At 38.4% G+C, this 16,840-nt stretch overlaps 1 protein-coding gene across 3 annotated transcripts in view; it reads right to left on the reverse strand.

The window, feature by feature from the left end:
- Positions 1 to 16,840, reverse strand: part of BRWD1 (bromodomain and WD repeat domain containing 1) — a 129,550-nt gene that overhangs the window by 95,057 nt on the left and 17,653 nt on the right. For all 3 annotated transcript variants that reach the window (XM_030806374.1, XM_030806375.1, XM_030806377.1), the window contains 3 exons: positions 16,608 to 16,768; positions 14,996 to 15,217; positions 1,016 to 1,116 (listed from right to left, as the gene is read on the reverse strand). In XM_030806374.1, coding sequence (XP_030662234.1) covers positions 1,016 to 1,116; positions 14,996 to 15,217; positions 16,608 to 16,768 — 484 coding nt within the window. The remainder of the gene's footprint in view (positions 1 to 1,015; positions 1,117 to 14,995; positions 15,218 to 16,607; positions 16,769 to 16,840) is intronic.

Here is a 16,840-nt window from a genome sequence, read left to right on the forward strand (position 1 = left end):
AATTATATTTCCTTTAATCCAATATACCCAAAATATCAACATGTAATCCAAATTAATAAAAGATACTTTCATACTCTTTCATATTAAGTCTTTGAAATTTTCCAGTGTATTTGAGACTCAAAATACATCTCAATTTGACAACTCATTTTTTAACAAAAATATTTTATCTATATTTGGATTTCCCAAAACTCATTGAAAATTTCACACACTCAAGTTATTTAAGACATGCTTAATAATTTTCTAATAGGCCAGGAGTGGTGGCTCACGCCTGTGATCCCAGTACTTTGGGAGGCCAAGGCGGGTGGATCACCTGAGGTCAGGAGTTTGAGACTAGCCTGGCCAACCTAGTGAAACTCCGTCTCTACTAAAAATACAAAAAATTAGCTGGGCGTGGTGGCGGGCACCTGTAATCCCAGCTACTCAGGAGGCTGAGGCAGGAGAATCACTTGAACCCAGGAGGCAGAGGCTGCAGTGAGCCGAGATCACACCATCACACTCCAGCCTGGGCAACAGAACGAGACTCCGTCTCAAAAAAAAAAAAAAACAAAAACAAAAGGAAAAAAAATTTTTTAATACATTAATCAATTGTAAGTTTTAAATTTAAATTATCAATTCAGTTCCTCAATTGCACTAGCCACATTTAAAGTGCTCAATGATCATGTATGGCTAGTGACTACTATATTAGACAGCACAGGTATACAATACAGGTCTTATGACTCTCAAATGTTCCTGCCTGAATTTCCAATTATACACCTACTATTTTAAATGTCTTACTTTGTCTTTACAACAATGTGCTAAGATAGAAAAGCTATGCTTCTTTTACAAATCCAGCTATCTACATAATTATAAACAGGAAATAGTCAATATGGCACATGCTATATATAATAAAAATTAAGTTCAAAGGTTAAAAAAAGCAACAATACACAATTTCTCTTAACAATCAAACTTCATTTCATTAGACTAAACTGTAACTACATTAAAGAAAAAAACTTGTTACATAATTAAAGCCACTTACCTAAATTTTAAGGATTCTAAATCCCATTGCCAAAAGCAAACTGTCCCATCAGCACCAGTGGAAACCATGTATCTTTGAGAGCCTTTGGCCATCGGGCTAAACTAAAAAGTAAAACATAGACAATTCAGTTTCCAGAACTTCTACTTAAGTTACAGTTTAACAGTCTTGCAAACTTAACTTCAACTGACACTTTCAGGAAATAAAACACATGAAATCCAAAATACAGGTAATACTACCGTAGTGAAAAAATCATAACCTCTCCACATTCATTTATATGTAATATGATCTCAATAAGCCTATTTTCAGAATAAACAAGACTGGCCAGAAAAACTTTAACAAGGTGGAGATCTAGTCCTACTAGATATTAAAGCCTATCACAGAGCGTTAATAATTAAAACGATCAGATAAAACAGGGTACACTGACAGAATGACCAATGGAAAAAATAAAATCCAAAACTAGACCCTATTCAACCTGGGAAAGCTGACTGAAAAACTGGAAGGAAAAATGAGGGAAAACATGAATCCTAATGTAAGACTTAAGTAGAATTAAGGTATTATCTCAAATCTGTTGGGCGAACAATGGATCACTGCATAAATGGTATTACAATTGTGCAGTAATCTGGAAAAAAACTAAATCCATTCCTCAGACTGTACATCAGGATACATTTGAAATGGATCAATGATTTAAATATTTTAAAAACAAAACCATAAAATAATGAAACAGAAGAACTATACTGCAGCGCAACTTCAGAATAAGGCTAACATCTGTACTTAATAAAATACCAAAAGTGCTAAACAAGCAAGCTAGAGAAAGGAAGATCAACTAGCCAGACACATCTAGGAAGGATTAAATAGTAGGAAAATGCAAGGAAAACAAAAACACACTAAGCAAAGGAATAATATCAGCACAAGTTCAAAAGCGAGGGGGAATATGGTATATGATAGAAACAAAGATCTATATGAACGAAGTGTTCATTTCTCAAAGTCATGCGGCAATGGGGTAAATGACTAGAGAATCTGGATATAATCAAAGCAGCTTAAAGGGTAACTGTACTTTTCAAGTAAAAACACCAAAAGCAGCCAAACGATTTGTCTTACAGCAATATATAGTATTGATTGAAAGAGAAGAGGCAAGATGTAATAAAAAGCCAAGAGGGAACCCAGTTAATCTAAGAAGCAAGAAGCTTAACTGGAATACAGCTCCACCCTTCTCCCCCTAGAATGGGGAGGAAAGACAAAAAGAGAGGAGCATCAAAACTTGCTGACTCGCCCGAGTGCTGTGGCTCATGCCTGTAATCCCAGCACTTTGGGGGGCCGAGGAGTGAGAATTGCTTGAGTCCAAGAGTTCAAGATCAGCCTGGGTGACGTGGCAAAACCATGTCTCTACAGAAAAATACAAAATTGTCCGGGCGTGGTGACTCACAGCTGTGATCCCAGTACTATGGGAGGCCAAGGCAGGCAGATTACTTGAGGTCAGGAGTTTGAGGCCAGCCTGGCCAACATGGTGAAACACCATCTCTACTAAAAATACAAAAATTAGCAGGGCATGGTGGTGGATGCCTGTAACACAAAAAGTAGGCAGGAGTGGTGGCGGATGCCCATAATCCCAGCTACTCGGGAGGCTGAGGCAGGAGAATTGCTTGAATCTGGGAGGCAAAGGTTGCAGCAGGCTGAGATGACGCCACTGCACTCCAGCCTGGACAACATAGTGAGACTCCTCCACCTACCAAAAAATATATATATATGTATATATACATGTGTATATATACGTATACATATGTATACATGTGCATATATGTAGACGTATATGTATACATATAAATACACATATATACATATGTAGACATATATACACATATGTCTACCTATACGTGTATGCATACAGGCATACATGTATATACATGTATGTATACACATATGTATACACGTATAGGTAGACATATATGCATATATGTATATAAACAAATACATCTATGTATACCTATATGTACATATGTATATATACACGTGTACGTATGTGTACATATAAGTATCCGTATATATGCACGTATACACATACGTATGTAAACATATATATAAAATAAAAAATTAGCCAGGCATGGTGACACATGCTTGTAGTCCCAGCTACCCAGGAGGCTGAGGTTGCAAAGAGCCAAGATCACGCCACTGCACTTCAGCCTGGGCAACAGAGTGAGACTCTGTCTCACAAAGCAAACAAACTTGCTGACTCACGAAACATTCAAGATAAAGAAGGAGCTTAGAAAACAAAGACTAATAGTGCCATTAACAGAAAGCAAAGTAAGGAATTATGGATTTTTTTTTTAATGTTGAAAGTGATTGTTTATATCTAAGTAGATATGTTCCAGAATGTGGCCTAACACTGAGCTTTGCAGGCTATCTCATTAAAAGTAATGAGATAAAGTAGTATAATTGAAGTTATATTAGTAGTTGGATATTTTTGTTAATTAAAATTGAAGATTCTTTTATTCCTTTCCTAATAAACTTGCTTTCACTTTAAAAAAAATTTAAACACCTTCCACACTGAATTGCTAATTGAACAAAAAAAATTTTTTTTCATTAAAACATCAGAGTAAAACTCGCAACCTTGCAGAGTACTTTGAGAATTCTAGAGGCCAAGCACAGTGGCTCATGCCTATAATCCTAGCACTTTGGAAGGCCAAGGCAGGTGGATCACCTGAGGTCAGGAGTTCAAGACCAGCCTGGTCAACATGGTGAAACCCTGTCTCTACTAAAAATACAAAAAATTGGCCAGGCGTGGTAGTGGGCACCTGTAATCCCAGCTACCTGGGAGGCTGAGGCAGGAGAATCGCTTGAACCTGGAAGGCAGAGATTTCAGTGAGCTGAGATCGCACCACTGTACTCCAGCCTGGGCAACAAGAGCGGAACTCTGTCACAAAAAAAAAAAAAAGAAAAAAGAATGCTAAACCTAACTGTCCATGGAAGAATACGTTTAAGTCACCTGTTCTAAATCAAATTTCCAGACATATAAGCAATTTGTAGCTACTTCTGTCCCACTTATATCTTTGTCTATTCATGGACTGATATATACTGTTTTCTTTATAACAGCTGTAAAAGATTTTTATATCTCTAGCATGGCTAAACAATCTTTGCTCTTCTTTTGCTGTCCACGCTTATTTTTCTCTTTTAAATGAGCTTGATTGGCTGGCTTAGTTCCATAAAAACAAAATCACTGGGATTTCAAATGTAAATACGCTGATTTTATAGCATAATCAGGAAAGATCTGACATCTTTACAATACTGAATCTTCTGATTCAGGAACATGGGAGAGACATTTTCACTTATTTAGACTATTTCCTTCCCCAACCCAAGACTCCGGTCAGTATTTTTAAGACCTTTCTTCATAAACGTATTTCACATTTCCTGTTAAATTTATTCCTATGTGTTTGAGGGGTTTTGTTGCTATTACAAATTATATTCTTCTTCCATTGTATTTAGTACTTGTTTATTGATGGTGTACAATGAAGTTCTGGTTTTTTTATTATTATTATTATATTTTAGGTTTTAGGGTACATGTGCACAATGTGCAGGTTTGTTACATATGTATCCATGTGCCATGTTGTTTTGCTGCACCCATTACCTCGTCATTTAGCATTAGGTATATCTCCTAATGCTGTCCCTCCCCCCTCCCCCCACCCAAAGTTCTGGTTTTAAGACATGGGTCCTATATATATCTAACCATCATATTAAGCTCTCAGCAGTTCTAACAAGTTTTAACAGAATTCACTAATGAAGCCTCTAAGCTTGAAGTTTTAAAGAGTTGTGATTTGTTTTTGTTTGTTTTTTTTTTAGTGTCCAACAGGTATTTTTAACCTCTGGGGGCTTCCTTTTACTGTTTCTAAATAGCAACATTTCATCAATCGCAGTATCACTGACATACAACCATGTTTTGTTATGCCCCATCAAGGCCAGTCGCCATTGACTATAATATGTATTTCTGGATATTAAAAATAGTCTTGTTTTTTTTCTAACATGTATTAGCTAAATCCTGCATAAAGGAAACAGTATGAACTATGATTTCTCAAAGTCTTCTTTGGCCTTAGGATTTTAGGATTCCGTGCTACGATCTCATGTGTCTACTTCCAAAGTCCAAAGTATGCTTGAAATCTACACATTTTGAGTGACTACCTAGTATTTACCGCAGGCTCATGAGCTTAAGAACGTCTACTTTTACAACTTGTTCAATGGTAAAATAAGGACTCTCTAATATATGCTGATCCTCTCTTTTGCTATGAAAGAATGTATTATTTATTTTCTTTGGATATACAGCCAATCTTTTTTTGTGAAGAACCTCCAGCCGGGCAGGGTGGCTCATGCTTATAAAGCCCAGTGCTTTGGGAGGCCAATGGAGGAGGATTGCTTGAGGCCAGAAGTTCAAGACTAGCTTGTGAAACATAGCAAGACACTGTCTCTACAAAAAATTAAGAACTAACTAAGTGACAGTGGCACACACCTATAGTCCCAGCTACTCAGAAGGCTGAGGCAGGAGGATGACCTGAGCCCACAAGTTTGAGGCCAAGTGAGCTATGATTACACCACTGCACTCCAGCCTGGGCAAGAGAGAGAGAACCTGCCTCTGGGGGAGGTGGGAGAACCTCCATACTGTTTCCCATAATAGCTGTACTAATTTACATTCTCACCAAAAGTGCATAAGAGTTCCCCTTTCTCCACATCCTTCCCAACATTTGTTATCCTTTGTCTTTTTGAGAACAGCCATTCTGACTGGGGTGAGGTAGTAACTCACTGTGGTTTTGATTTGCATTTTCCTGATAATTAGTGATGTTAAGCATATTTTCATATATCTGGCAGCCATTTGTATGTTTTCTTTTTAGAAATGTCTATTCAGATCTTTTGCCCATTTGTTAATTGAGTTTTTTTTTCTATTGAGTTGAGTTCCTTATATGTTCTGGATATTAACCCTTTGTCAGATGCATAGAGTTTACAAGTACTTTCTCCCATTCTTCAGGTTGTCTCTTCGATCTATATTGTTTGTTTCCTTTGCTGTGCAGAAGCTTTGTAGTTTGATGTAATCTCATTTGTCTGTTTTTGCTTTTGTTCCCTATGCTTTTGGGTATATATCCAAAGGGAAATGAAATCAGTATATTGAAGAGATAACTGCACTCCCATGTTTACTGCAGTGCCATTCACAATAGTCAAGATATGAATCAACCTAAACACCCATCTACAGATGGACAAAGAAAATGCCGTGTGTCTGTGTATACACATACACAAAATGGAACATTATAAACAGAATACTCTTCTGTCGTTTGTGGTAATATGGATGAACCTAAAGGTCATTATGTTAAGTGAAATAGCAAGGCACAGAAAGGCAAACACTGTGTAATCTCACTCTTGAATTTTAAAAGTTGATTTCACAGAAGCAGAGAATAGAACAGTTGTTACCTAGGGCTGGGGAGTATGGGGGAAGGGGGGGACCATGAGAAGTTGTTTCAATGGGCATTAAGTTACAATCAGACAGGAAGAATAAGTTCTGGTGTTCTATTACACAGTAAGGTGAGTACAGCAAATAACAATGTGATGGACATTTCAAGATAGCTAGAAGAGAAGATTTTGAATATTACCACAACAAATAAATGATAAATGCTTAAAGTGATGGATATAATTACCCTCATTTGATCCTTATACAATGCATATACGCACTGAAACATCACACTGTATTCTTTGTCTTTCTACAATTATTATAGGTCAACTAAAAACAAAAGATTTAAAAAGAATGTAGGCTAGGTGTGGTGGCTCACACCTATAATCCCAGCACTTTGGGAGGCCAAGGCGGGAGGACAGCTTGAGCCCAGGAGTTTGACCAGTTTGGGCAACATGGCAAAACCCCATCTCTACCCAAAAAACACACAAAAAAAAACTTAGCCAGGTGTGGTGACACGCACCTGTAGTCCCAGCTACTCCCAGCTACTTAGGAGGGTGAAGGGGGAGCATCACTTGAGTCCAGCCGACAAGAGGTTGCAGTAAGCCAAGATCGCACCACTGCACTCCAGCCTGAGTGACAGAGTAAAACTCCGTCTTAAGAAAAAAAAAAAAAGAACGTATTCGTCAAAGGTAGTTAGCTGTCCTGTCAACTGTTAAAATGAAAATCTTTTCCTGTATGCTCACTCATGCATCCTAGGGGAGGTAAAAATTCACGTAACATAAAACTCATCATATGAACCTTTTTTTTGAGTCAGAGTCTCGCTCTGTTGCCCAGGCTGGAGTGCAGTGGTGCGATCTCGGCTCACTGCAAGCTCCGGCTCCCGGGTTCACGCCATTCTCCTGCCTCAGCCTCCCGAGTAGCTGGGACTACAGGCACTGGCCACCATGCTCGGCTAATTTTTTTTTTTACATTTTTAGTAGAGATGGGGTTTCACCATGTTAGCCAGGATGGTCTCCATCTCCTGACCTTGTGATCCGCCCGCCTCGGCCTCCCAAAGTGCTGGGATTACAGGCGTGAGCCACCACGCCCAGCCCATATGAACCATTTTAAAGTCAACAATTCAGTAGCATTTAGTACATGCACAATGCTGTGCAGCCATCACCACTACCTAAGGTCAATAGCTATTATTTCACAAGATAAACTGCAATCTGTCAAGGCATTTTTCAATTCTCTTGGATTTTAAGTAGGCAACCAAACTTTTGGAAAATAAAAGTTTTTTATTGCCAGTATTTCTACTTGTTTTTTTTTGAGACAGAGTCTCACACTGTCACCTGGTGGGGAGTGCAGTGGCGCAATCTCTGCTCACTGCAACCTCCGCCTCCCGGCTTCAAGTGATTCTCCTGCCTCAGCCTCCCAGGCAGCTGGGATTACAGGTGCCCACCATCACACCCGGCTAATTTTTTGTATTTTTAACACAGACGGGGTTTCACTATGTTGGTCAGGCTGGTCTGAAACTCCTGACCTCGTGATCCGCCCACCTCGGCCTCCCAAAATGCTAGGATTGCAGACGTGAGCCACCGCACCCGGCCCATTTTTGTTCTTGCCTAGCAATACTAAAAAAAATGAACAGTTGTAGTAATAGTATAGTGTTCATTTTCTGCAAATATTTAATTTTGTAATATTTTTAATCTAGATAAAAGTCGTAATAGTACAATGAGCACCCATGCACTGGTCATCAAGATTCACCAATGGTTAATAGTTTGCAACACTTGCTTCCTGATGTGGGTATCACACTGACATGAACCATCCAAATCTACCTTGCCGACATCATCACTTCAGCCCTAAAATCCTTAGTGTGTATCTCCTAACAATGACATTCGCCTACATAACTATGATTATCAATACTTCAAAAACTTACTATTGATAAAACATTATTATATAATCCATATTCAAATTTCCCAAATTTCTCAAGCATCCTTTACAGCTTTTTTCTCTCCTAAATCCAGAACCCAAATCAAGGCTCACACATTACACTAACATTTGTCCCTTTTCCTGAGGTTCCTTACTGAAAAGCTCTCCACCTTTCTATCTTTCTTGAAACCAAACTTTTGAGGAATAAGAGATTTGTTTCACAGACTGTTTCTCAATTTGGATTTGTCTGATTGCTTCCTTGGGAGATTAGCGCCAAACATTTTTTACCTAAATAATAAGTAGGTAGAGAAAATGTTTAACTACAGATACAATGCATTTCATAGTTACAAGTCAATTCAGATTTTCTTTTTGTGTCTTGTTTTTCCCTGTATTTACCTTCAATTTTCCTTTATAAAGCTGTTTAAAATATCCTCTTTTTATTATCTGAAGGATATGTAGTGATACCCCTTTTTCAAATCTGATAATGGTTATTTGTCACGTTTTTTTGTTCCCTGAACAATGTGTCTTTTACCAGTATTTTTAGTCTTTCAAAGAACTTCTGGCTTTGTTGATCCTCACTACTGTTATGCATTTTTTCTATCCTTAATTTCTGTACTTATCTTCGTAATTTCTTTCTTATTGTTTGTTCTTCTCCTAAGTTCTTGAGAAATACACTTGATCACTGAATTTCAGCTTCTTTTTAATACATGAATTGGGTGTAAATTTCCCCTTCAGCACAACTTCAGCAGAGAATTATATACTGCTATGAAACAACTTACCCCAAAATTTTTAGCTGCACTGGACTACAATAAATATTCATTATCTCATAGTCTCTATGGTCCAAGAATTCAACAGCAGCTTAGCTAGGTAGGTCTGGCTCAATGTCTCAAGGCTGCGAGACGCAGTCAAGATGTCGACCTTAGCCACAGTCACATAAAGGCTTAACTGGGAATAGGGGGATCTGCTTCCAAAATGGCTTATTCACACGGCTATAGCAGAAGACATCAGTTATTACCATGAAGACCTTTCCATAGGGCAGTTTGAGTGTGCAATCTACCTAACAACTGGCTTCCCCCAAAACCAGTGATTAAAGAGAATAACAGGAAAGCTATTTCATTATGGTGTAGTGTAACTTCAGAAACAATGAAAGTCACATTATACCATTTTCTCAATATCTTTAAGTTCACAGATCAACCCTATTCAGCAAGGAGACTACAGTGGCCTAAGTGCCAGGAGGCAAGAATCACCGGGCACCACCTTGAAGGCTGGCTCCCAAAGAGTATCTCCCCCAAGTTTTAACATGTAATGTTTTCATTTGTAATGTTTTCATTATTAATCAGTTCGAAATATTCTTAAATGTCTATTGTGTTTTTTTTTCTTTGATGTATGGATTATTTAGAAGTACAGTTGACCCTTGAACAACGCAGGGGTTAGGGTATCAACCCCCTCCCCAGGCAGTTGAAAATCCACATGTAACTTTTGACTCCCAAAAAACTTTACTATTGATAAAGCCTTACCAACTGCATGAACAGTCAATTAACACATATTTTTGTATATGTTTTATATAATGTATTCTTACAATAAAGTAAGCTAGAGAAAAGAAAATGTTATCAAGAAAATCGTAAGGAAGAGAAAATATATTTACTATTAAGTAGAAGTGATCATCTTAAAGGTCTTCATCCTCATTGTCTTCATGTTGAATAGGCTGAAGAGGAGGAGGAGGAATAAGAGGAGTTGGTCTTGCTATCTCAGGGGTGACAGAGGTGGAAGAAAATCTATATATAAGTCGACCCATGCAATTCAAACCCATATTGTTCAAGGGTCAACTATACATAAAATTTACAAAAAGTGAGGATTATCTGTTATTAATTCTGGCTGTTAGTAATTTCTGGCTTAATTACACTGTTGTCAGAGAATATACTTAGAATCATTTCAGTTGAGACTTGCTTTAGACCATGTAATGTACTTGCAAGTAATATAATTATGTTTACACTGACATTTACTATCCCAGTATCATCTTAGTACTGTTTTTTTCTCCTTTCTTGTTTTACTTTTTTTATTAGTACATATTTCCCCACCTCTATTAAGTCTAGTAGTTATGCAATCTCTTGCTATACTTTTGGCTGTTATTCTAGAGCTTTCAAAATGCATCTTCATCTTAAAGTCTAATGTAAATTTGTATTATTTTCCACTTCTTGAACAATGCAAAGATCTCAGAATACTGAAGTTACTTCCTCCTGATACCCACACATTCATTCCATATGTATTTTGAAGCCCAGAATTTACTTATCTTACACAGCCAATGTTTATTTCCATTTACCCACACATTCATTTTTTTTTTTTTGTCTTAACTCTTCATTCCTTCTTGCATCTCCAAGTTTCCACCTGGGATCACATCCGCCTAAAGAATATTATTTAGAATTCCCTTTAATGTTGTTCCATTGCTAAGAAGTTCTCAGCTTGTCTAAATAGGTATTCAATATACTTTCATTCTTCAATGATATATTTTAATAGGTTCAGAATTATTGACTGGCATTTTCTATTAGCAATTTAAAAATATTACTTCTTTGTCTATCAACTTCCATTATTTCTATTAAGAAGCTAGCAATCAGGCTGGGCACGGTGGCTCACACCTGTAATCCCAGCACTTTGGGAGGCCGAGGCAGGCGGATCATGAGGTCAGGAGATCGAGACCATCTTGGCTAACACGGTGAAACCCCGTCTCTACTAAAAAATACAAAAAATTAGCCGGACGTGGTGGCGGCTGCCTGTAGTCCCAGCTACTTGGGAGGCTGAGGCAGAAGAATGGCGTGAACCCGGGAGCTGGAGCTTGCAGTGAGCCGAGATTGCGCCACTGCACTCCAGCCTGGGCAACAGAGTGAGACTCCATCTCAAAAAAAAAAAGAAGAAGCTAGCAATCAGTCTTCTTATTAGTCCTCTAATTTTCCCTAGGGCTGCAATGATTACTCATTGTACTTGGTTCTACTTATTTTCTTCTGGCCTCAATTCCACTTCACTAATTCTCTCTTCAGTTTCATCAGTTGTGTTCAGATGCTGTTAAAATCACCCACTGAGGTTGGGCGAGGTGGCTCACACCTGTAATCCCAGCACTTTGGGAGGCCAAGACAGGTGGATCACGACGTCAGGAGATGGAGACAATCCTGGCTAACACAGTGAAACCCCATCTCTACTAAAAATACAAAAAATTAGCTGGGCATGGTGGCACGTGCCTGTAGTCCCAGCTACTCGGGAGGCTGAGGGGCAGAAGAACTGCTTGAACCCATGAGGCAGAGGTTGTAGTGAGCCGAGATTGCACCACTGCACTCCAGCCTGGGCAACAGAGCGAGACTCCGTCTCAGAAAAAAAAAAAAAATGTACTACTAACCAATTAGATTTTTCAGATATATTCAGTAGGTGATAAACGCATGTGAGTCCCCATTACAAGAAGAATCATTTCAGGGAAGACTAGAACTCCACTTTCAAAGAATTCCAAGATGATTTTAAGACAGGCACCCTCTCAAAGTATAAATTTTCTTATTTGCTGCTATATTGTCAACACATTCATATCAAACTATAAAATGTTAACTGTGAAACCTAGCAAGAATTTGAATTAATTTTCAAACTATAAAATCTTCCACAGAACAATATACTTAACTAAAAGTTAAGTACACAAACCAAAAATCTTGCTTAAACTTCCAAAATAAAACACTATCTCAGCAAGGCACGGTGGCTCAGGCTTATAATTCCAGCATTTTGGGAGGTGGAGGAAGAAGGACTGCTTGATCCTAGGAATTCAAGAACAGCCTGGACAACATGGCTAGATTCCATCCCTATAAAAAATTTTAAAAGCCAGGGCTGGTAGCACACACCTGTGGCCCTAGCTACTCGAGACGTTGAGATGGGCACACCTTGACCCCAGGCTGAGGTTACAGTGAGCCATGACTGCACCACAGCACTCCGCCTGGGCCAAAAACAAAAAACAAAAACAAAAACCACTATCTCAATTATAACTATCTTCATCCCAAAATAGCTACTCACTCTCTTTTCTTTGAGAATACTGACTAGAACAAAAGTCGCCTTTTATCATAAAATTTCACACCAAATCCATTTAAGTGACCAGTAATATATAGCCTAGGTGAATGTGCATAAAAAAATTGAACAACCACCAGTTTTAACCAAATTCTAATGAGACACCAATGTACCTTTAAAAGCCTTATAATTCAAACATAAAAGCCTGACAAATCATCTAACAATTTACTTCAGCCTAACCAAACGTAAGTTTCAAAAACTGATAGAAAAGCACTGAAACAGGGTAGTAGGGACAGCACTTGGCCCAATCACACCAACATGTTTTTCCATATGTGACCACTGACCACGAGACATTTTGGTACCACCCCCACTGGCCTATACTCACTGACCAGACCTTGTAAGTTGTCTAAAAAAACTAAAACAAGCAGCATTCCACCATGAATCCTACTAAGGAGAGTTAACTCTATTGCCCATATGTGCACAAGGCCAGGAGAAGGACCAATCCTAACCCTGAGCCTCATTGTAATACTAAAACCTTCGCCCAGAGGGACTTATCTGCCCCTCTCATCATGTGACATATGTGTTCGCATGATTCCTTAGTGCATCTGCACACCCTGTGCTCCATCCCACACATGCAATAACGTTCACCTACCTGATGAGTTATGCACATTACCCTCCTTAAGACACGGCAAGGCATTCCCCTGGGGAGCCAGCCAGAGAACCTTCTTCCTTCACTGTCTCACTTATTCCCAATGTTTCAGGCATAAGTCTCTTTTTTTTGAGACAGTCTCCCTTTGTCACCCAGGCTGGAATGCACTGGTATGGTAACAGCTCACTGCAGCCTCAACCTCCTGGCTCAAGCAATCCCCCCTCAACCTCAGGAGTACTGAGACTACAGCCGTGTGCTACCTTGCCAAACTACTTTTTTGGGGGGATGGGGGGGTGGTAGGTGTCTAAGTTGCCCAGGCCGGGTCTCAAACCTGTGAGCTCAAGTGATCCTCCCACCTCAGCCTCCCTAAAGTGCTGAGATTACAGGCATGAGCCACTGCTAGGCACAAGTCTTAATAAATCTCAGCATAAGTCTTAATAAATCTTGTCTGGGAAGTCTGCCTAGCCTCCTATTAATTTCTGTTACACTGAGAGCCAAGAACCTTGCACTAATAAGAGTAACATTTTCTGTCCCTAATAACTAACAGATGTAAGGCAATGATCATCAGTGAGTAATACAGAAAAACACTAGACATTTTGTGCTTTCTGATGGAAGAACTTACATCTCAATGTGATCAACTCTCCATCAGTGATGAAATTCTCATACCCCCACCCCAGACATTTTGAATCAGAAACTTTGGGAGTAGTGCCTAACAATGTTTTAATCAAGCCCTCCAGGGGATTCTCATGCACATTAAAGAGAACCACTGCTCTAGATCCAATAACCAACTTAATAGAAATACAGAGGAACATATTAAACTACTCCAACAGGATACAATTGGCAACATCCAAACTGTGGGGAAACTATAGATAACCTAGGTCCTTCAATAAAGAAACTGCAAGAGAATTTTTTTTAACTGCATAGGTAGGTGAAATTTATATTTTAAGTTTCTTTTATTCTATAGCAACCAATTGTAACATGCAGGCTTTGTTTTGCTCCTGATTCAAACAACCTAAATAAAATACCATTATGAGACAACTGGAAACTTGAACATCAATAAATAGTGTGATAATAGTGTTGTAGTTGTTTTAAAAAGGAATCTTTTCCCTCCATAACAGTTGCTATGAAAAAAAGTGGGGAGGGGAATCCTTATCTTTTACAAATACAGAATGAAATATTTGCAGAAGAAATGATATAAAATCTAGGATTTGCTTTAGGTACAAGATGAAGCAGTTAGGAAAGAATTGGCCATGGGTTGACAGATACATAGGGGTTTATACTATTCTGTCTACTCTGTATAGGTTCAAAATTACCCTCTGCTTATTGTGAAAAAAAACTTAAGTATTTTGGTAAATTAAATCAACTAAGCAGCCAGGCACGGTGGCTCACGCCTGTAATCCCAGCACTTTGGGAGGCCAAGCCGCGCAGGTTACTTGAGGTCAGGAGTTTGAGACCAGCCTGCCCAACATGGTGAAACCCTGTCTCTACTAAAAATACAAAAATTAGCCAGGTGTGGTGGTGGACACCTGTAATTCTACCTACTCAGGAGGCTGAGGCACAAGAATTGCTTGAACCCGGGGGGCGGAGGTTGTAGCGAGCTGAGATCACACCACTGCACTCCAACCTGGGCAACAGAACAAGACTCAGTCTCAAAAAAAAAAAAATCAACTTAGCAAAATCCACAAGTTTTAAAGTTGAAAAATAATTAATCTATCACCAGTTTCTAATTGACACTCATCCAGTTTAACCATAAACCCCAAAATATCAATAAGCCTTCATGTAAATATGCATTAGATCTTCATTTCATCAGCCTTCCATGATTTGTGGAAGTATCAATGATTATCATTTCTCTTACTTAAAAGATATAGTTACTAATACACATCTTACTATTTCTCAATTCCAAAGAAACTGTTTTAAAGAAAAATGTGAAAATATATATAGGAATGTGCCCACTAAGCTAGAAGTTTACCTGTAAAGATGTAATTGATCCTGTGTGTCCTTGGAGCACAGCAACTGGGGCACAAGTTCTCAAGCACCATACTCTAATAATTTTATCACAGCTCCCCGCAGCAATCATTGTATTCTCATAGTTTACTGCCATATCTGAAATTTCTGCAGAATGACCTCTTAATGTAGATAACAAGCGGCCATTATGTGTTGACCAAATCTTTACCAAACAGTCATCTGAACCCTAAGAAAAAATATATCCAAAAATTTATGTTAGTATAGCAAATCTTTTAAATAATATTAAAAGAATACCTTTTATATGCCATCCAAATTAACTTTCTTTAACTTCTCTCTTTCCAACTATAGAATACTCTGTTATTGATGTAATAAATTATGACTTATGCTCAGAACACTTACGGAATAACAGTATTTTTCTTTAAGGCAAAGAAAGTCTACATAAAGATACTGCCGAGTTATCATTTCTATGGGCCAGACTCCATTATCAATACTATTTTCCCCCAAGTTCTCTGCAAAGTAGTAAGTCCAACTCAAAGTTCACGGCTCTCTTATATCAACTAACAATGGTTAAATGCTAGTCTAGACCGGGCACAGTGGCTCACACCTGTAATCCCAACACTTTGGGAGGCCCAGGTGGGCAGATCACAAGGTCAGGAGATTGAGACCGTCCTGGCTAAGGCAGTGGAACCTCATCTCTACTAAAAAATACAAAAAATTAGCCAGGCGTGGTGGCTAGCACCTGTAGTCCCAGCTACTAGAGAGGCTGAGGCAGGAGAATGGTGTGAATCCAGGAGGCGGGGCTTGCAGTGAGCGGAGATTGCGCCACTGCACTCCAGCCTAGGCGACAGAGCAAGACTCCGTCTCAAAAAAAAAAAAAAAAAAAAAAAAAAAAGTCTATTCACATCAAGCTAAATAATGTGATGAATATTCATAGTGTGAGAAACAGGACTAAGTGGCAATCCCAAAAACAAACAAAAGTGGTGGGAATAGCCTCCTCACAAACAACACAGTCTCAAGTTTACAGTACTAGCCAGCACCCATTCAAGAAACATTTGATTATCTACTCTTGAATTGTACACCCACAAAATGAAAGTTAAACTTCTCACCTATCCTAATTTACCCTTAAAACATTAAAATGATAAATTTCAAATTTTTTCAGATAGGTTTTTAATACTTACTCGAACACTAATGGGTTATTTTATAATCAACCCATTTTCCTGAACCAGTGATTAATGTGAACATGAATCACTTGTAGAGGTCTGAGGAGCTTTTTATCTTGGGGGGTTTACAGTTAATACATATATTTCATTACAATGTAATCTAATTCAGTAAGTCTAGAATGTGCTAGAGGGAAAGTATTAGGTATGTCTATTTTTAAGCATCCTTAAATATCACATTTAAGAACCACTACTCTAAATCACTGTCTTTCAAAACAGCACAGAGTCCTATCTTCGGCTGAAGCACTTATTAAAAATACAAATTCGTGAGACCCACACCATACCTACTGAGTCAAAATCTCTGAGGATGGGAAACAGAAACTAAGATTTCCTAGATGATTCTGAAGCACACTAAAGTACTCTAGATGACATCAAATCAAGTTTAAAATTTTAACTCACTGTAAAGATTCTATGTCCTGTCCTATCAAATGCTACACAGTAAACAGCAGATAGATGTCCGAGAATCCTTCTGTGCATTTTTATATGCTGATACATAGTTCCTGGAAATGCTGTACTAAAAGTGGAACACCCTGTGAGTTGTTTTCCTCGATGTATCTCCACTAGGAAATAAAAACAATGAAAGTGGTTAAGGGAGAGCCAATAAGGAAAAATCTAAGAAAAACTCGAATAAC

Source organism: Nomascus leucogenys, chromosome 25 (assembly GCF_006542625.1).
Source record: "Nomascus leucogenys isolate Asia chromosome 25, Asia_NLE_v1, whole genome shotgun sequence".
Taxonomy (NCBI): domain Eukaryota; kingdom Metazoa; phylum Chordata; class Mammalia; order Primates; family Hylobatidae; genus Nomascus; species Nomascus leucogenys.